At 39.9% G+C, this 22,192-nt stretch overlaps 1 protein-coding gene across 1 annotated transcript in view; it reads right to left on the bottom strand.

Moving 5' to 3' along the window:
* Positions 1-22,192, bottom strand: part of GLE1 (GLE1 RNA export mediator) — a 44,047-nt gene that overhangs the window by 21,664 nt on the left and 191 nt on the right. The window contains exons 2-6 of the mRNA XM_004269137.4: positions 16,984-17,205; positions 10,997-11,107; positions 7,270-7,418; positions 6,951-7,011; positions 6,462-6,716 (exon numbers count right to left, since the gene is read on the bottom strand). Of these exons, the coding sequence (XP_004269185.1) occupies positions 6,462-6,716; positions 6,951-7,011; positions 7,270-7,418; positions 10,997-11,107; positions 16,984-17,205 (798 nt within the window). The remainder of the gene's footprint in view (positions 1-6,461; positions 6,717-6,950; positions 7,012-7,269; positions 7,419-10,996; positions 11,108-16,983; positions 17,206-22,192) is intronic.

Genomic DNA, 22,192 nt, shown 5'->3' with positions numbered 1-22,192 from the left:
AATGAAAAATAACATACAAGGGAACTCCCATAAGGTTAACTTCCAATTTCTCAGCAGAAACTCTACAAGCCAGAAGGGAGTGGCATGATATACTTAAAGTGATGAAAGGGAAGAACCTACAACCAAGATTACTCTACCCGGCAAGGATCTCATTCAGATTCGATGGAGAAATCAAAAGCTTCACAGACAAGTGAAAGCTAAGAGAATTCAGCACCACCAAACCAGCTCTACAACAAATGCTAAAGGAACTTCTCTAAGTGGGAAACAAGAGAAGAAAAGGACCTACAAAAACAAACCCAAACAATTAAGAAAATGGTCACAGGAACATACATATCGATGATTACCTTAAATGTGAATGGATTAAATGCTCCAACCAAAAGACACAGGCTTGCTGAATGGATACAAAAACAAGACCCATATATATGCTGTCTACAAGAGACCCACTTCAGACCTAGGGACACATACAGACTGAAAGTGAGGGGATGGAAAAAGGTATTCCATGCAAATGGAAATCAAAAGAAAGCTGGAGTAGCTATACTCATATCAGATAAAATAGACTTTAAAATAATGTTACAAGAGACAAGGAAGGACACTACATAATGATCAAGGGATCAATCCAAGAAGAAGATATAACAATTATAAATATATATGCACCCAACATAGAAGCACCTCAATACATAAGGCAACTGCTAACAGCTATAAAAGAGGAAATCAACAGTAACACAGTAATAGTGGGGGACTTTAACACCTCACTTACACCAATGGACAGATCATCCAAAGTGAAATAATAAGGAAACAGAAGCATTAAATGACACGATAGACCAGACAGATTTAATTGATATTTATAGGACATTCCATCCAAAAACAGCAGATTACACTTTCTTCTCAAGTGTGCACTGAACATTCTCCAGGATAGATCACATCTTGGGTCACAAATCAAGCCTCAGTAAATTTAAGAAAATTGAAATCACATCAAGCATCTTTTCTGACCACAACGCTATGAGATTAGAAATGAATTACAGGGAAAAAACCGTAAAAAGCACAAACACATGGAGGCTAAACAATACGTTACTAAATAACCAAGAGACCACTGAAAAAATCAAAGAGGAAATCAAAAAATACCTAGAGACAAATGACAATGAAAACATGATGATCCAAAACCTATGGGATGCAGCAAAAGCAGTTGTAAGAGGGAAATTTATAGCTATACAAGTCTACCTCAAGAAACAAGAAAAATCTTAAATAAATAATCTAACCTTTCACCTAAAGGAACTAGAGAAAGAAGAACAAACAAAACCCAAAGTTAGCAGAAGGAAAGAAATCATAAAGATCAGAGCAGAAATAAATAAAATAGAAACAAAGAAAACAATAGCAAAGATCAATAAAACTAAAAGCTGGGGCTTCCCTGGTGGCGCAGTGGTTGAGAGTCCGCCTGCCGATGCAGGGGATACAGGTTCGTGCCCCGGTCCGGGAAGATCCCACATGCCGCGGAGTGGCTGGGCCCATGAGCCATGGCCGCTGAGCCTGCACGTCCGGAGCCTGTGCTCCGCAACGGGAGAGGCCACAACAGTGAGAGGCCCGCGTACCGCAAAAAACAACAACAACAACAAAAAAAACCTAAAAGCTGGTTCTCAGAAGATAAACAAAATTGATAAACCATTAGCCAGACTCATCAAGAAAAAGAGGGAGAGGACTCAAATCAATAAAATTAGAAATGAAAAAGGAGAAGTTAAAACAGACACCGCAAAAATACAAAGCATCCTAAGAGACTACTACAAGCAACTCTAAGCCAATAAAATGGACAACCTGGAAGAAATGGACAAATTCTTAGAAAGGTATAACCTTCCAAGACTGAACCAGGAAGAAACAGAAAATATGAACAGACCAATCACAAGTAATGAAATTGAAACTGTGATTAAAAATCTTCCAACAAACAAAAGTTCAGGACCAGATGGCTTCACAGATGAATTCTATCAAACATTTAGAGAAGAGCTAACACCCATCCTTCTCAAACTCTTCCAAAAAATTGCAGAGAAAGGAACACTCCCAAACTCATTCTATGAGGCCACCATCACCCTGATACCAAAAACCAGACAAAGATACTACAAAAAAAGAAAATTACAGACCAATATCACTGATGAATATAGATGTGAAAATCCTCAACAAAACACTAGCAAACAGAATCCAACAACACAGTAAAAGGATCATACACCATGATCAAGTGGGATTTATCCCAGGGATGCAAGGATTCTTCAATATACGCAAATCAATCAATGTGATACACCATATTAACAAATTGAAGAATACAAACCATATGATCATCTCAATAGATGCAGAAAAAGCTTTTGACAAAATTCAACACCCATTTATGATAAAAACTCTCCAGAAAGTGGGCATAGAGGGAACCTACCTCAACATAATAAAGGCCATAGATGACAAACCCACAGCAAACATCATTCTCAATGGTGAAAAACTGAAAGCATTTCCTCTAAGATCAGGAACAAGACAAGGATGTCCACTCTCACCACTATGATTCAACATAGTTTTGGAAGTCCTAACCACGGCAATCAGAGAAGAAAAAGAAATAAAAGGAATACAAATTGGAAAAGAAGAAGTAAAACTGTCACTGTCTGCAGATGACATGATACTATACATAGAGAATCCTAAAAATGCCACCAGAAAACTACTAGAGCTAATCAGTGAATTTGGTAAAGTTGCAGGATACAAAATTAATGCACAGAAATCTCTTGCATTCCTATACACTAATGATGAAAAATATGAAAGAGAAATTATGGAAACACTCCCATTTACCACTGAAACAAAAAGAATAAAATACCTAGGAATAAGCCTACCTAGGGAGACAAAAGACCTGTATCCAGAAAACTATAAGACGCTGATGAAAGAAATCAAAGATGATACCAACAGATGGAGGGATATACCATGTTCTTAGATTGGAAGAATTAATATTGTGAAGATGACTATACTACCCAAAGCAATCTACAGATTTAGTGCAATCCTTATCAAATTACCAATGGTATTTTTTACGGAACTAGAACAAATCATCTTAAAATTTGTACAGAGACACAAAAGACCCCAAATAACCAAAGCAGTCTTGAGGGGAAAAAACGGAGCTGGAAGAATCAGACTCCCTGACTTCAGACTATACTACAAAGCTACAGTAATCAAGACAATATGGTACTGGCACAAAAACAGAAACATAGATCAAAGGAACAAGATAGAAAGCCCAGAGATAAACCCACGCACCTATGGCTAACTCATCTATGACAAAGGAGGCAAAGATATACAATGGAGAAAAGACAGCCTCTTCAATAAGTGGTGCTGGGAAAACTGGACAGCTACATGTAAAAGAATGAAATTAGAACACTACCTAACACCATACACAAAAAATAAACTCAAAATAGATTCGAGACCTAAATGTAAGACCGGACACTATAAAACTCTTAGAGGAAAACATAGGAAGAACACTCTGACATAAATCACAGCAAGATCTTTTTTGATCCACCTCCTAGAGTAATGGATTACTCCTAGAGTAATGGAAATTAAAAAAAAAAAAAAATGGGACCTAATGAAACTTAAAAGCTTTTGCACAGCAAAGGAAACCATAAACAAGATGAAAAGACAACCCTCAGAATGGGAGAAAATATTTGCAAACGAATCAATGGACAAAGGATTAATCTCTGAAATATATAAACAGCTCATGCAGCTCAATATTAAAGAAACAAACAACCCAATCCAAAAATGGGCAGAAGACCTAAATAGACATTTCTCCAAAGAAGACATACAGATGGCCAAGAACATGAAAAGCTGCTCAACATCACTAATTATTAGAGAAATGCAAATCAAAACTACAATGAGGTATCACCTTACACCGGTTAGAGTGGGCATCGTCAGAAAATCTACAAACAACAGATGCTGGAGAGGGTGTGGAGAAAAGGGAACCTTCTTGCACTGTTGGTGGGCATGTAAATTGATACAGCCACTATGGAGAACAGTACGGAGGTTCCTTATAAAACTAAAACTAGAATTACCATATGATCCAGCAATCCCACTACTGGGCATATACCCAGAGAAAACCATAATTCAAAAAGACACATGCACCCCAATGTTCATTGCAGCATTATTTACAATAGCCAGGTCATGGAAGCAACCTAAATGCCCATTGACAGATGAACGGATAAAGATGTGGTACATATATACAATGGAATATTACTCAGCCATATAAAGGAATGAGTCATTTGTTGAGACGTGGATGGATCTAGAGACTGTCATACAGAGTGAAGTAAGTCAGAAAGAGAAAAACAAATATCATATATTAACGCATGTATGTGGAACGCATGTATGTGGAACCATAGAAAAATGGTACAGATGAACCGGTTTGCAAGGCAGAAGTTGAGACACAGATGTAGAGAACAAACATATGGACACCAAGGGGGGAAAACCGTGGTGGGTTGGGGATGGTGGTGTGCTGAATTGGGCGATTGGGACTGACATGTATACACTGATGTGTATAAAATTGATGACTAATAAGAACCTGCAGTAAAAAAAGAAAAACAACTAATACTAAACTTTCTTTGGGTTATTTGTATGGAAATATGTTAATATAAATGTTTCAGACATTACAAAAAAAAAAAATCCAAGGGTTAGGGTTAGCAATTGCCTTGAAATTTTCCAGAATGTAGGAAATTTTATAGAACAAATGATCCAGATTCTTCAACAATAGCAAGAAAAAAGAGAGAGATAAGGGAGTCTTAAGATTAAAAGACTGAAGTAAGACACAGCAAACCAAAAAGCTGAACTTTGTATGGATGTTAATTTTCCAACCAATTGTAAAAAAAAAAAAATTATTGAGACAGCTGGAGAAATTTGAACACTGGCTAGATATCTGATCATATAAAATGAATTATTAGGTTTTTAGGTATGATATTAGTGTTTTGGTTATGTAATAGAGAGTTATATCTTTTAGAGATACATACTAAATTATTTTCCAGATGAAGTAGTATGTTTGAGATTTACTGTAAAACCATCTGGAGGAAGGGGTGCAGGTGGCAGCATAGATGAAATGAGACTGCCATGTGCAGATTCTTGAGGGAGCTGGGGAATGGGTGCCAAAAGGTACATCATGCTGTTCTCTCCACTTCCGTGTAGGTTTGAAATTTTACAAAAAGAATGGTAAACAAAAGCCAAAAAGAGAATTGAAAGGTAACTATAAACTATAAATTTCTGCCTCAAATATGATAAATGCTTAAGGTTCTTAATATTTAGAACTCACATAAGTTGATTTTTCAAAACACAAACTGGTAGAGATATGAACAAAGGGCAAAGAACATAGAATTTAGGAATTCCCTGGCAGTCCAGTGGTTAGGACACCATGCTTTCACTGCCGAGGGTGTGGATTCCATCCTTGGTCGGGGAATTAAAATAAGATCCTGCAAGCTGTGCAGCGTCGCCAAAAATTTAAAAAAAGGAAAATAAAAGTTAAAGAAAAAAGAAGAACATACAATTCATAGAAGTGTGAACTGGTACAACTTTAAGATGCAAATCAAGAACCTTAAAGTTGGGACTTCCCTGGTGGTTCAGTGGATAAGACTCTGTACTCCCAATGCAGGGGGCCCAGGTTCAATTCCTGTTAGTGAACTAGATCCCACATGCATGCCACAACTAAGGAGCCAGTAAGCTGCAACTAAGGAGCCCATGTGCTGCAACTAAAGAGCCGGCGGGCCGCAACTAAGACCTGGTGCAACCAAAAAAACAAAGAAACAAAACAAAACCTTCAAGTTCTTTGACCAAGTAATTCCATTTGTAGGAATTTACCTCAAAGAAATAATCAAAAATACAGATAAGACGTACACAAAGTGATATCACTGCAGTGTTACTCACGATAGTGAAAATACAGAAACTTAAATATTCACCAATAGGCATGCTTTTTCAATAAATTTTGGTATGGTTACATGTTGGAAGTATCCGATTTCATCTGTTCATCAAATATTTATTGAATACCTATTATGTGTCAAGGCAATACTTGCAGGTTTTAACACTGCAATGACTACAGTAACTACGTGTTCAAAATACCATATCAAATGATAAAAAGCAATATACATTTCTGTAAGGTTTTAATTTTTATCATAAGCATAGCAGGCGTTCAGTTTATATTAATGAATGAACTAAAGTATTTTGCAGTTGGAAGAAACAAATTTTTTTTTTAACCTAAGAAATTATATCTATATTAGCCCAATTTAGGGTGAGATCACACACACACACGCGCGCACACACACACACACACACACACACAGGGAAAAAAGAAATATAAAGCACTAACAGTGGTTATCTCTAGGTAAGAGGATGACAAGCGGTAATAAGAAGGTATTATTTTTAAATCACAAAACAGTTTTGCTTTCAATGTTCTTCATTTCAAAGACAGAGTCTTCCTGAAGTCCCCTCACCTCAGAAGTGGCCCGGATGATCCCCGAGATGAGGCCGCACAGCTGATTGCCTCGGGTCCGGAAGGCAGACAGGTCGACCCTGGGCAGGTCTCTGCGCTGGTCGGCGGCGTCCAGCTGCTGGCTGAGGTGCAGCACCTCCTCCTGCAGCGCGTAGAGGTTCCGCAGGCGGATCTGGCCTTCTTCCTTCCGGAGCCGCTCCCGCTCCACATGCTTCAGGCGCTGCTGCTCTGCCTCCCGCAGCTTCAGGTTGAGAATCTACAGGAAGGGCGGTCAAATTAAGGGCTCCTGGGCCTTCTCTGTCAACATTCTTCCAGTCCTGTGTGGGCTACCTATTTTCACAGAGAGGCCCAGAGTGACAAAAGGACTGCCCCAAGTCAGCCACACAGTGGCATGACAGGGGCCAGGTCCTCTGTGACTGTGCTGGAACCCAACTCCTCGGGCACGTCACCCAGACACTGAACACCCACACGGACTCTCCCAAGCTCTGACCTTCGCCCTGTGATGATGCTCAGCTTTCAGCTTCTCTTGCTGCCCCAGGGCTTCTCTGGAGCTGAATGAAAAATGGAGGGAGGAAGAGTCAGGGATGCTTCCTAAAATTGTTTTACCTCTCCTAAAAGCCTCCTCTCTTTGTGTTGCATTGCTCATCTTTCCAAGGTTGGTCATTTTTCTAGGTTATAAGTTTCTCTGGCTATTTTATTTTGATACTTAAGGACTCAGAAGAAGTTCAACTCCTTCCCTTTGGGTTTTATGTAGGGAAAGAGTTCCGGTGGACCACACCGACATTCCCGTTGTAATTCAGGGAACTCACCTCTTCTCCATCACTTCCCGTAAGTCCTGGAATTCTTTATGATGCTTCAGTTCCTTCCGCTCATCAAAGCGCTTCAGCTGCTCAGATGCCATCTCAGAGAGGGCCCGCGCCTGCCTCTCCTGCTCCTCCTGCCACTGCCTCAAGCCCTCCTGCAAAGGATCAAAACCAGCTCTCTGCAGCTCCATTACACCCTGCTCATCTACCCCATGGGCTGCCCTCCCATCAGCCCTTAACTCCATCAAAGATACTTCTGGGCATGGAATCATCTGCCTACTTCTTGGAACCTTTGCTTGAGTCACGTCTCCGCTTTGGGTTGATCTTTAAACTCAGCTGTTGTGGAAAGCTTTTCCAATTTGCCCCATATGGTTTATGTCACTCCAGTATAAGCTAAGAATGGACGGGTATTCACCAACACAGTATCAAATAGCCCTGCACTTTTAAGCTTCCATCCTTAAGCTTACTGTACTCTTTTTCTGTTTTGGCCACACTCTACAGCTTGTGGGATCTTACTTCCCTGACTGGAGATCGAACCTGGGCCCTCGTCCGTGAAAGCATGGAGTCCAGTAACCACTGGACCACCAGGGAATTTCCATCCTGTGTATTCTTATGAGAGCTTCAGGGTAATCTAAAGAAATCCTTATTCTAATTCCATAAACATGCTATGCATACTCCTATCTCACTCCTTCCCTCAAGTTATTATCTCTGCCTAGAGTCTTTTCCTCCACCGTCACTTAGCAAAGTCCCATTCCTTTATACCTAAGGGTACCAGGTATTCCATTTATTATTCACGAGAGTACTCTCATTTGTTTTTTTTTTAAAAATAAATTTATTTATTTATTCATTTTTGGCTGCATTGGGTCTTCATCGCTGCGTGCAGGTTTTCTCTAGTTGCTGCGAGCGGGGGCTACTCTTCGTTGCAGTGTGGGGGCTTCTCATTGCAGTGGCTTCTCTTGTTGAGGGGAGCACGGGCTCTAGGTGCACAGGCTTCAGTAGTTGTGGCACGCAGGCTCTACAGCACAGGCTCAGTAGTTGTGGTGCACGGGCTTGGTTGCTCCACGGCCTGTGGGATCTTCCTGGACCAGGGCTCGAATCCATGTCCCCTGCATTGGCAGGCGGATTCTTAACCACTGTGCTACCAGGGAAGCCCTCTCATTTGGTTTATAAGAGCAATTTGACATTTTAACTATCAAATTTTAAAGTGTATATATCCTTTGACACTCATTCCATTTTAGGACTTTGTCCTGAGGAAATACTTGCATATGTGTGCAAAGATATATGTACAAGGGGACTTCCCACATGCCACGGAACAACTAAGCCCGTGCGCCACAACTACTGAGCTCACGTGCCACAACTACTGAAGCCCCCATGCCTAGAGTACGTGCTCTGCAACAAGAGAAGCCACTGCAATGAAAAGGCCGCGTGCCACAACAAAGACCCAACGCAGCCAAAAATAAATAAAATAAATAAATTTATTTTAAAAAAATAGATATATGTACAAGGATGCTCATTGATAATGAGCATCCTTGTTGATAATGGTAATAAATTTGAAACAATTTAAATTAACAGGGAAATAGTTAAACATATTACAGTAGGTCATACTAGAAAATACTCTGCAGCCTTTAAGGAAGATGACATGCTGTATACACTGGCATGGTGATATGTTAATATATATTGTTAAGATATTAGGCTATTGTTTTTGTTTTTTTTTTTGCGGTACACAGGCCTCTCACTGTTGTGGTTTCTCCCGTTGTGGAGCACAGGCTCCGGACGCGCAGGCTCAGCGGCCATGGCTCACGGGCCTAGCCGCTCTGCGGCATGTGGGATCTTCCCGGACCGGGGCACAAACCTGTGTCCCCTGCATCGGCAGGCGGACTCTCAACCACTGCGCCACCAGGAAAGCCCTAGGCTATTGTATTTTAAAAGTTATTTTAAAACTTCCAGTAGGGCTTCCCTGGTGGCAAAGTGGTTAAGAATCCGCCTGCCAATGAAGGGGACACAGGTTCGAGCCCTGGTCCAGGAAGATACCACATGCCGCGGAGCAACGAAGCCCGTGCGCCACGGCTGCTGCTGCGCTCTAGAGCCCATGAGCCTCAGCTACTGAAACCTGCACATCTAGAGCCCGTACTCTGCAACAAGAGAGGCCACTGCAATAAGAAGCCTGTGCACCGCAGCGAGGAGTGGCCCCCACTCGCTGCAACTAGGGAGGGCCCATGCACAGCAACAAAGACCCAACTCAGCCATAAATAAATAAATAAATAAATTTACAAGAAGAAAAAAAAACTTCCAGTAGAAGGCGGCGAATTGAACACAAATATATATCTCCTCTCCTCTGAGACTGTTTAATTAAAAGTTGGGAAGAAAAAAAAAGACTCAACAACAGAGAGCACATGAGGAAGATTATCAGCAAGGAAAACCTTTCTACTCGCATCTGGAGGTCAGAAAGTCCATGCAGAAGTGATGATTGAAAGAAGAGAGCTGAGAAAACTCAAGAAGAAACTGTCTTTCTCTCTCTCACTATCTCCATTGCTACCCGCTCCCCTCCAGTCTAAGCAACTGTCATCCTTTTTTATCCAGTGTCAAAGTGAATGCTTCAATGACTGTGGCTGTCTCTCACGCAGATTATAATAGTCTTCTAACTATATTTTAGAACCTTGGTTCTATGTTTCTCCCTCCAGCATACAAACTCTATGAGGACATGGATTGCATCTACTTTGTTCACTGTTTTTTTTTTTTCTTTTGGCTGTGCCACGCAGCTTATGGGATCTTAGTTCTCCAACCAGGGACTGAACCCGGGCCATCAGCATTGAAAGCATGGAGTCCTAACCACTGGACCGCCAGGGAATTCCCTGTTCACTATTTTATCTAGGCCTAGAACAAAAGTGCTCAATAAGTATTTGGTGATTCCATGAATAAATGAATGAGGGTAGATGCTAGAAGACTTTAAATTTATAAACTCATGTACTCTTTAAAAAGTTTTACAGGGACTTCCCTGGTGGCACAGTGGTTAAGAATCTGCCTGCCAATGCTGGAGACACGGGTTCAAGCCCTGGCCCAGGAAGATTCCCACATGCTGTGGAGCAACTAAGCCCCTGCGCCACAACTACTGAGCCTGTGCTCTAGAGCCCGCGAGCCACAACTACTGAAGCCCACGTGCCTAGAGCCCGTGCTCCACAACAAGAGAAGCCACCGCCATAAGAAGCCTGTGCACCACAACAAAGAGTAGCCCACACTCACCGCAACTAGAAAAAGCCTGCGTGCAGCAACAAAGACCCAACACAGCCAAAAATAAATAAATAAAAATTTGAAAAAGAAAAAGTTTTACAAAACATGCATTGTTTTTCTAATAAAAAGAATAAAGTCAAATAAACTAATTAAAATAGTGCTATTCTTTTTTCAAGAGGCTGTTAAGGTCAATCTTCTCAGTATAACCTTATCTGACAACAAAGATCATCTTCAAATTTTGGAGAAGTAAATGGAAGCCAGGAAAGCCCAGGTAATTTTCCCAAAGTCACACGTAAAATAGAAGAGGTAGGATTTGAAACCAGATTTGACTTTAGAGAGCTTACTCTTGACTGCTATGTTATGCTATCTCCCCAGCTGAATCAGAGCTACTAGTAGGTGGGGCACGATGATTATTAGTACATGGTGGACATTCATAATCCCTGAGGAACTGCATTTAAACGTGGCTCCCTAGGGTCACGCCTGTCTTACTTCAAGGGTTACTTACTGCTCCTTTCATTCTGTGCAGCAGCTCATACATTCGGATGCAGCCTTCCACTTTGATCCCCTGGGAGGACTGAAGTACCATAGGTTCTGTATGCTGGGACTCGTATTTGTCCTATACAGACAGAAGATGGAAAAATTAAGCTTTTAAGATGGTAAAGTTGGTGTTATTCAATCTGAACAAAAATCACATCCTTACTTATGAACAACCAGTAACAACAACAAAACAATATATGTTAGAACCAGTGTGCTTTTCATGATATTGACCTTATTCTAATTGGTTTCCTTAATAAAGTGGATGTTTTTGCTTTGTACAGTTTTTTGTGTTTTTTTTTTTTTTTTTTTTGCTTGCTCGTTTGTTTTGATTTGTCCAGCACATTTTCCCCATTTCTTCTAATAAGTGTCCGTTTTTGCTGGGTTGGTTTGGATGGAGAAACCCCAGCCCACATCCCCGATTCTTCCACGCCCCCTAGTGTCAGGGGTCACTAAGCATGTGACCAGCCTGGCAATCAAAGTATTCTATTCCCTTGTACCCAGTATCTACTTCAGGAATGAGGCTTATGACCTAAGCTAAGCCAGAGTCCATCTCTGAATTTTCCTGATGGAGCTATTTGGGATGGCTTTCTCTTATTCTGGGGATGCTAAGCTAAGAAGATATGTGTCTAGGGCTACCAAGAGACATCCTGCCAGACAGTCTATCTGAAAGATGAAACCAAGACGAGTTAGACAGAACTGAGAAATGGAGAAGCAAAGCCCTGGGTCTGAGTCACTGAATCAAGTGAGAAATAATATCAAGGACAGACAAGCAGAAAATAGATCCTCTAGATCTAATTGATTCGAAATGCACTCCTAGATTTCCTGGTTATATGAGCTAATTAATTTCTCCCCTGACTCCCTTGTTTTGCTTAAGCTAGTTTAAACTGGGTTTCTGTTACTTAAACACCAAAAATTTGTAAATGATACAATTCATTATATAAAGCCATCCAAAACTTTACTTAAACCTTAAGAATTACGGAATTTTATACCTGGAGAGGACCTTGGCAATGTAGTCCAGTACCAGATTTACAGATGAAGAAACTGAGGCCTAAGGAGGGAAAGATGACTGCCTGAGGGCATGCCACACTATTAGCAGGATCAGAACTAGAAACTGCTGCCTCTGAGAAGCTGCTCATAGAAACTTAAATTTTTTTTTAAATTTTGAAATAATTATAATTTACAGGAAGTTGGAAACAGTAAATTGATGGTACGAGCCACAGAACTTATTCAGATTTCACCAGGTTTTACAGGAATTCATTTGGGTACGTGTATAGTTTTATGCAATTTTATCACATGTGTAACCACCATCACAAAGTACAGAACTGTTCCATCACCATGAAGCTTCCTTGTGCTACACCTTTATATTGCTAATCTGTTCTCCATCTCTATAATGATAGCATTTCAAGAACGTTAAATAAATGGAACCATACAGCACAGAATCTTTTGAGATTGGCTTTTTTCACTTCGTATAATGCCTCTGAGATCCTAAGTTGTTGCATATTATCAAGGACTTGTTCCTTTTTATTGCCAGTCGTATTCCATGATAGAGATGTACCAGTTTGTTTAACCATTCATCTGTTGAAAGACATTTCACTGTTTCCAGCTTGGGGATATAATAAATAAAGCTCCTATGATCACTGGTGTACAGATTTTTATGTAAATATAAGTTTTGATTTCTCTGGGAAAAATGCCCAAGAATGCAACTGCTAGGTCATATAGTTAAGCACCTATTTAGTTTTATAAGAAACTGCCAAACTGTTCTCTAGAGCGCCTGTACCGTTCCACATTTCCACCCAAAATACACGAGTGATCCAGATTCTCCACATCATTGTCAGCATTTGGTGGTGTCACTATTTTTTATTTTAACCATTCTGATAGGTGTGTAGTGCTACTTCGTCCTGGTTTTAATTTGCATTTCTTTAATGGCTAATGATTGTGAACATATTTTCATGTACTTATATTGTCTATATATTGTCTTAGGTGAAATGTCTGTTCATATCTTTTGCTCATTTTCTAATTGAAGATTAGAAAGTTTTTGTTTAACCTCTGAGTTTTAAAAATATATTCTAAATATATATTCTCGATATATATTTTAAATATATTCTAGATACATAAACCTTTGTCACATAGGTCGTTTGCAACTACTTTCTCCCAGTCAGTAGCTTGTCTGATCATCCTCTTCACAAGGTCATTCACTGAGCCACGCTTTTCATTTGATGAGGTCCAATTTATTAATTTTTCCTTCTATGGATTAAGTTGTTTTCTTTTTTTGTGGTACGCAGGCCCCTCACTGTTGTGGCCTCTCCCGCCACGGAGCACAGGCTCCGGACGCGCAGACTCAGCGGCCATGGCTCACAAGCCCATCCGCTCCACGGCACGTGGGATCCTCCCGGACTGGTGCACAAACCCGCATCCCCTGCATCGGCAGGCGGGCTCTCAACCACTGCGCCACCAGGGAAGCCCGATTAAGTTTTTAGTGCCAAATCTAAAAACTCTTCACCTAGTCCTAGGTTCTGATTATGTTTTTTTTTTTCCCTAAAAGTCTTATAGTTTTACATTTAAGTTCATGATCATTTTGAGTTAATTTTTATGTAAGTTGTAAAGTTTAGGCTAAAGTTCATTTTTGTGTCTATGATGCTCAATTGCTAGAAATATTTTTTAAAGACTAATATTTTAAAAGATGAAGTGTGAAATATAAACTAAAAAGTAAACTTTTTATGTATGTAATCATGCAGTCTTTCATAATATGAATAATCATCTCTGTCCTGTATTATTTTTTAGGATTATTATTTACTGTACAATAAATTCTTTCTTATTGTGAACAACTCTTGCAAAGACATTTCTCCAAAGAAGATATACAAATGGCTAATAAGCACATGAAAATATGCTCAACATCACTAATCATTTAGGGAAATGCAAATCAAAACCACAATGATACACTTCATGCCCACTAGGATGGCTTTTGTAAAACAAAACAAAATAAAAACAAACAGACAAAAACAACCCAGCAAATAACAAACGTTAGCAAAGGTGTGGAGAAACTGAAACCCTTGTGCATTGCTAGTAGGAAAGTAAAATGATACAGCTGCTGTGGAAAACAGTATGATGGTTCCTCAAAAATTTAAACATAGAATTACCATATGATTCCTCAATTCTACTTCTGGGTACATACCCCAAAGAATTGAAAACAGGTACTCAAACTAATACATGTACATGCGTATTCAGAGCAGCACTAGTCACCAACAGCCAAAAGGTGGAAGCAAGCTAAATGTCCAGTGACAGATGAATGAATAAACAAAACATGGTACACACAGTGGAGTATTATTCAGCCTTAAAAGGAAGGAAATTCTGACACATGCGACAACATGGATGAACCTTGAAGACATTATGCTAAGTGAAATAAACCAGTCACAAAATGACAAATATTACATGATCCCACTTATACGAAGTACCTAAAATGGTCAAATTCATAGAGACGGAAAGTAGAATGGTGGTTGCTAGGGACTGGGGGTAGGGGGAAATAAGGAGTTATTTATTTATTTATTTATTTATGGCTGCGTTGGGTCTTCATTGCTGCGCGCGGCCTTTCTCTAGTTGTGGTGAGCGGGGGCTACTCTTCGTTGTGGCACACGGGCTTCTCATTGCGGTGGCTTCTCTTGTTGTGGAGCATGGCACGCAGGCTTCAGTAGCTGTGGCATGCAGGCTCAGCAGTTGTGGCTCGCGGTCTCAGTAGTTGTGGCTCGCAGGCTCTAGAGAGCAGGCTCAGTAGTTGTGGCACACAGGCTTAGCTGCTCCATGGCATGTAGGATCTTCCCACACCAGGGATCGAACCCGTGTCCCCTGCCTTGGCAGGTGGATTCTTAACCACTGCACCACCAGGAAAGTCCTGGAGTTACTGATTAATGAATGTAGTGTTTTTAGTTTTGGGTGATGAAAAAGTTCTGGAGATGGATAGTGGTGACGATTACACAACACTATGAATGTACTTAATGCCACTGAATTGTACTCTAAAAAATGGTTAAATGGTAAATTTTATGTCATGAATATTTTACAATTTAAAAAAAGGTTTAAAATTTAAAAACAAATGTTCATACCCTTTTATCTTTGACGCCAGTCAAATCATTTGGGCATTTATTTTAAGATATTAGCCAGAAGACATATTTTAAGATTAAAAACGGAAAGATCTCTCTGCAGAAAGTTTCTCAGTGTAATATCTTTAAAAGCAATGAAATGGAAAAATATAAATGCCTAATAATAAAGGAGCAGTTTAATAAATTACAGGATATTACATATCCTCTAAGTAGACATTTACAAAGGTGGAAATAACGTGAACAAATAATTCAAATAGTTCATGAACAAAATAAAGTTAGGAAGGAAAATCAGAACATGAAAGTGCACATACAATTTAATTATGCCAAGGTACAAGGATGCAGGCATATGAAAGTGGAAAGAAGTAACTGATGACTGAAATGATGAAACCATAGGGAGATTTAACTTCTTCCTTTTGTTGAATTGATAATATATTTTCAGTAAACAAAAGTCTGCAGTGAGTATGAATAAAAAGAACAAAGAACTTTGTCTTTTGGAAGCTAAACGTGAAAAATGTAATCTCTACCTTTCTAAAGAGTTGCCTAGTCTTATTTTGCTGGCACAAAAATCTAAAACTTGAAAAAGCACAATAGTGCTTAGGAGTTTTGGGCTTCCCTGGTGGCACAGTGATTGAGAATCTGCCTGCTATTTCAGGGGACATGGGTTCGAGCCCTGGTCTGGGAAGATCCCACATGCTGCGGAGCAACTAAGCCCGTGAGCCACAACTACTGAGCCTGTGCGTCTGGAGCCTGTGCTCCGCAACAAGAGAGGCCGCGATAGCGAGAGGCCCGCGCACCGCGATGGAGAGTGGCCCCCGCTTGCCACAACTAGAGAAGGTCCTCGCACAGAAACAAAGACTCAACACAGACAAAAATAAATAAATAAATAAATAATTAAAAAAAAAAAAAAGAAAAAGCACAATAGTGCTTAGAAGTTTAGAAGACTTTTTTTCTATTAACTCTTGTTATACTAGTTGTTATATCTTACTTTGATCCAGAAAGGATTTAATGCAGCTTATAAGGGAACATAAAGCATAACAACAGGACTTCCCTGGTGGTGCAGTGGTTAAGAATCCGCCTGCTGGTGCAGGGGATATGGGTTTGAGCCCTGGTCCAGAAGATCCCACATGCCGCGGAGCAACTAAGCCTGTGCACCACAACTACTGAGCCTGCGCTCTAGAGCCTGCAAGCCACAACTACTGAAGCCCGCATGCCTAGAGCCTATGCTCCGCAACAAGAGAAGCCACTGCAATGAGAAGCCTGCACACCGCAACGAAGAGTAGCCCCCGCTCGTTGCAACTAGAGAAAACCCGTGTGCAGCAACTAAGACCCAATGCAGCCATAAATAAATAAATAAATAAATACGTCTAGAGATACAAAGAAAGAGAAGAGAAGAGAAAAGAGAAGAGCAGAGCCCCAGCAACAATTTAACTGTTTTAAGTGGGAGAAACAAAGGCAGGAACAAAATAGAGCCAGAAAGAAGGTAAAAACTCATACAGAAGCAACAATAAGGTATGTAAATCTAAGAGCAAGTATAAAATTTACTCTAAGCTTTCCAGCAGCCAACAACAAAAAGGGAGACCTTGTTGAGTTAAACAGATGCAACGCTCATGAGAAAAAAAATCCACTTGCTCATGAAATTAATTACTATTCTTGGTACTAAGAATAGAGAGGAATTTCTCTCTCTGGGTCTTCATAAAGAGAACGCTGGGTGATGTGGAAAACACTGTCGCTACAAACAGCTACAAGAATTCGAAGAAGCAATCATTATTTTCTCCAGAGTAAGGTCACTGTAGTATGACAATGTTAAACACTTCAACTTTGCAGCCACCATTGTCTTTTGTCTTAAACTGATCAAAAGCCTTACCTTGGTTCCATCTGGTGTTGCTGAGGAGACTGGTGAGAAGGCAGGGTCTCTGACAGGAGATTTGGGAACAAATGAAGGTTGGCCGAGGGCTGAAGTAGATCTAGGGGATATTGAAGTCTCAGAGGGAGGTGGGTTCTCTTGCATATTGGGTAGGACATGATCTACTACCCATCCAGAATAAGAAGACAGCTTGGGAAGAGACATACATTCTTCTAAAACATCCTAGAGGAAAGAAGAAGGTTAAGCTCAACTTGAACGTCAACTGATCTAAGCAATCAAAAATAATTTTGTCCTTATAATCCACTACATGCTTTACTGAAAATCTAAGAAGGCCTAAATAAATATATACATACATACATACCAAAGACCCAAAGTAACTGTATTAACAATCAGAGATGAAGAGAAAGTACAGTAGCTTCTTGATAATGACCTTGACTATTATCCTTTTAGAGTATCAGACTAAATAACCCTAACTACAGAAAAAGGAACAATGCACAAAGATGGTCATTAAAGCAGATTTGAGGGCTTCCCTGGTGGCGCAGTGGGTGAGAGTCCGCCTGCCGATGCAGGGGACACGGGTTTGTGCCCCGGTCCGGGAAGATCCCACATGCCGCGGAGCGGCTGGGCCCGTGAGCCATGGCCACTGAGCCTGTGCATCCGGAGCCTGTGCTCCGCAACGGGAGAGGCCACAGCAGTGAGAGGCCCACGTACCGCAAAAAAAAAAAGCAGATTTGAAAGCAATCTAAAACGTTGTAACAGAAAAGAACATGAAAGGAATTTTGAAGTAAACTATGGTATACACACTCAGTGAATACTAGTCATTTAAAAATGCCAATTGTGAATCCTATGTAAGGTTCAAATTTTTCCAGTTTTATTGAAAAATAATTGACAAACACCACTGTAAAATTTTAAGGCCTAAACACGATGTTTTGATTTATATATATTGTAAAATGATTAAATAGGTTCAGCTAACAACATCCATCTTCTCACATAGATATAATCAAAAGAAAGAAAAAAGGAAAAAAAATTTCTTCTTGTGATGAGACTCTCAGCAGGTACTCTCTTAACTTTCCTATATATTGTATAGCTGTGTTAGCTAACAGTCATCAAGTTGTATATTACATCCCTAGTACTTATCTATCTTATAACTGGAAGTTTCTATTTTTTGACGACCTTACTCCATTTCCTCCTCCCCCAAGATTCAATTTTAAGTGAAAAAACAAGAGTATAAATAACTATGTCTACAATGATATAAAATAAATACAAATAAATACCCTAACAAATTTGAAAGAAATATACCAGAAGTTAAGCTTGGGTGATCAGTGACATATTTCTACTTGTTCTAATTTTCTGTATTTAATTTCTAAATGAACACGTTATACCTTTTAAAATGAAAATAAGCAAATAAAAAATAGGCATAGAAAAGTGCTTACTAGAGACTTCCCTTGTGGTGCAGTGGTTAAGAAGCCCCCTGCCAATGCAGGGCACATGGGTTTGACCCCTGGTCCAGAAGATCCCACATGCTGCGGAGCAACTAAGCCCGCGCACCACAACTACTGAGTCTGCACTCTAGAGCCTGTGAGCCACAACTACTGAAGCCCACGCGCCTAGAGCCCATGAGCCACAACTACTGAGTTTGCGCTCTAGAGCCCCCAAGCCACAACTACTGAGCCTGTGTGCCACAACTACTGAAGCCCGTGCGCCTAGAGCCCGTGCTCCGTAACAAGAGGAGCCACCTCAATGAGAAGCCCGCACACCACAATGAAGAGTAGCCCCCACTTGCCGCTACTAGAGAAAGCCCACGCGCAGCAATGAAGACCCAATGCAGCCAAAAAAAAAAAAGTTCATTTGGATCATATTTTAGATTCCACTTGTGATATCATATGGTATCTGTCTTTCTCTTTCTGGCTTACTTCACTTAGTCTGATAATGTCTAGGTCCATCCATGTTGCTGCAAATGGCATTATTTCATTCTTTTTATGGCTGAGTAGTAGTCCATTGTATACATATACCACATCTTCTTTATCTCTTCATCTGTCAATGGATATTTAAATTGATTCCATGTCTTGGCTATTGTAAATAGTGCTACTAACAACATTGGGGTGCATATATCTTTTCAAAAGGGAAGCCTCATACACTGGGGTACAGTGTATGAGGCTTCCCTTTTCTCCACATCCTCTGCAGCATTTATTATTTGTAGACTTTTTAATGATGGCCATTCTGACCAGCATGAGGTGGTACCTCAGTGTAGTTCTGATTTGCATTTCTCTGATAATTAGCGATGTTGAGCATCTTTTCATGTGCCTATTGGTCATCTGTATGTCTTCTTTTGAGAAATGTCTTCTGCTCATTTTTGGAATGGGTTGTTTGTTTTTGTTATTGAGTTGTACGAGCTGCTTGTATATTTTGGAAATTAAGCCTTTGTCGGTTTCATCGTTTACAAATATTTTCTCCCAGTCTGTAGGTTGTCTTTATTTTGTTTATGGTTTCCTTTGCTGTGCAAAAGTTTGTAAGTTTGATTAGGTCCCATTTGTTTATTTTTGCTTTATTTCTATTGCCTTGGAAGACTAAGAAAACACTGCTATGATTTATGTCAGAGAATGTTCTGCTTATGTTTTCCTCTAGGAGTTTTATGGTGTCATGTCTTACATTTAAGTCTTTAAGCCATTTTGAGTTTATTTTTGTGTATGCTGTGAGGAAATGTTCTAACTTCATTGATTCATGTGCAGTTGTCCAACTTTCCTAACACCCTTCTGAAGAGACTGTCCTTTCTCCATTGTATATTCTTGCCTGCTTTGTTGAAGATTAATTGACTGTAGGTGTGTGGGTTTATTTATGGTCCCTCTATTCTGTTTCATTGATCCATATGTCTGTTTTTGTCCCAATACCATGCTGTTTTAATTACTGTAGCTTTGTTGTATTGTCTAAAGTCTGGGAGGGTTATCCCTTCAGTTTTGTTCTTTTTCCTTAGGATTACTTTGGCAATTCTGGGTCTTTTGTGCTTGTATATAAATTTTAGGATTACTTGTTCTAGTTCTGTGAAAAATGTCATGGGTAATTTGATAGGGATTGCAATAAACCTGTAGATTGCTTTGGGTAGTATGGCTATTTTAATAATATTAATTTTTCCAATCCAAGAGCATGGGATATCTTTCCATTTCTTTGAATCATCTTCAATTTCCTTTCCTTTATCAGTGTTTTACAGTTCTCAGAATATAAGTCTTTCACCTCCTTGGTCAGGTTTATTTCTAAGGTTTCTTTTTTTGGGGGGGGGATGTGACTTTAAAAGGGTTTTTTTTTTTAAACTTTCCCTTTCTGATATTTCATTGTTAGTGTAAAGAAATGCAACAGATTTCTGTATGTTAATCTCATATCCTGCTACCTTGCTAAATTTATTTATCAGTTCTAGTAGTTTTTCTGTGGAGTCTTTAGGGTTTTCTATAGATAGTACCATGTAATCTGCATATAATAACAATTTTACCCCTTCCCTTCTGATTTGGATACCTTTCTATTTATTTCCCTTGTCTGACTGCTGTGGCTAGGACTTCCAATTCTATATTAGATTAGGAGTGGTGAGAGGGGGCATCCTTGTCTTGCTCCAGATTTTAGCAGGAAGGCTTTCAGCTTTTCACCACCACTGAGTATTGTGTTGACTGTGGGTCTGTCCCACAATAAAAGTAGCTTTATTTGTCCCATAATAAAAGTAGCTTTTATTATGTTGAGATATGTTCCCTCTCTACTCACTTTGGAAAGAGTTTTTATCATGAAAGGATGTTGAATTTGAGACAACTTTTTACTCTTTCTTTACGCCAAAATAAATTCCAGGAGCAAAGTTTCAAATGTAAAAAATAAACCCATAAAAAACACCATCAACGGAGAAAATAATTTCAACTGACAAACTAGAAAAAAAGATGCAATATATATCACAGATAAAGGAATATTATTATCCTTAATACATAAAGAACTTATAAAATATTGGCAAAACCCCAATAGAAAAATGAGCAAAAGACATAAACTGGCAAATATACACACACAAGGTTACAAGTAGTGGATCACAACTCATTGAATAAAATAGGAACCCATGAGGATACTGATATAAACAATTAAACAGAAGGAACCCATGAGGATTCTGATATGAATAATTAAACAGAAGAGAAAAGAAAGCTCTTCCTTACAGTAGAACGCCAGCTAACAAACGTAGGAATGGTAGCTATAAAGAAACACCATTCGTCTACATCACAGAAAAGACTGATTCAGGAAGAAATCACCAATAAATGCTAACGGTGGAGGTTTGATAAGAAAAAAATATTTTGGTGTAACCTTGGACTACCTCCCAACAAAATACTAAGAAGTTACAAAAGGGAAAATGATGAACTTTAAGTGAATTTTACGTGGAAATATCTGGAAGTTACCGTTGTAACCAAGTGATCAATGTGAGCATCACCAGTGTTGGGATGGGCTGAAGCATCTATGTGTGACTGATGTGACTTACTGAGGACACAGCATCATTTCTGTGGTAGTCCTGCTAAGAATGCATAATCTGAGTCTACACCATACAGATTCAGGCTGGAATTCATCCTATAGAATGTAACATATGTATTCTTTAAAACCGTCAAAGACATAAAGACAGAAATGCTTTAGAAGTGTTTCACATTTAAGTCTGAAGAGACAAGACATCATACCTGTAGCTAGATTACCAGCAACTCGGGAAGAGGAGTTATGCCTTAACCGTCTCTATATTCCCCCACCTGCGCGGTCTAGTACAGGGCTTTGCGAATCTTAGATGCAGTGACCACGCCCCCATTAAAGTTCCCAGGTCCGTCCAACTTCCGTCGTCTAAAAGTTTGGTCATTTCACTGGCAGCAATAAGTTAGGTCCTGTTAACCGTTCACCACTAAATCTGGATCTCCTAACACAAGAGACGCGCAGTAAACTAACTGACCCTGAGAGGCCAGGATTGCTTTGACAACATAGGCGCAGGCACCTAACGCCAGCTGCGGGGAGCAATGAAGCCTCCAAAGAGCACGTCTGAAGGGGAGCTCCACGGAAGGCTAGAATAGGCGAGAGACGGTGGTGCACACACGGGAGTCAAGCAGCAAACCCGGGCTGTTACAAGAACGCACCGGTTCCCTGGCGCAGGACATGCCAAGGGCTAGGGAAGAGCAGAGTCCCGTGACGAGGGGCAGGAAGGACCACCGCCCCCTTTGGG

The sequence above is a fragment of the Orcinus orca genome, chromosome 6, assembly GCF_937001465.1.
Source record: "Orcinus orca chromosome 6, mOrcOrc1.1, whole genome shotgun sequence".
Taxonomy (NCBI): Eukaryota; Metazoa; Chordata; class Mammalia; order Artiodactyla; family Delphinidae; genus Orcinus; species Orcinus orca.
Note: the sequence above shows the minus strand (reverse complement) of the source record. Positions and strands in the feature narration are given on the sequence as shown.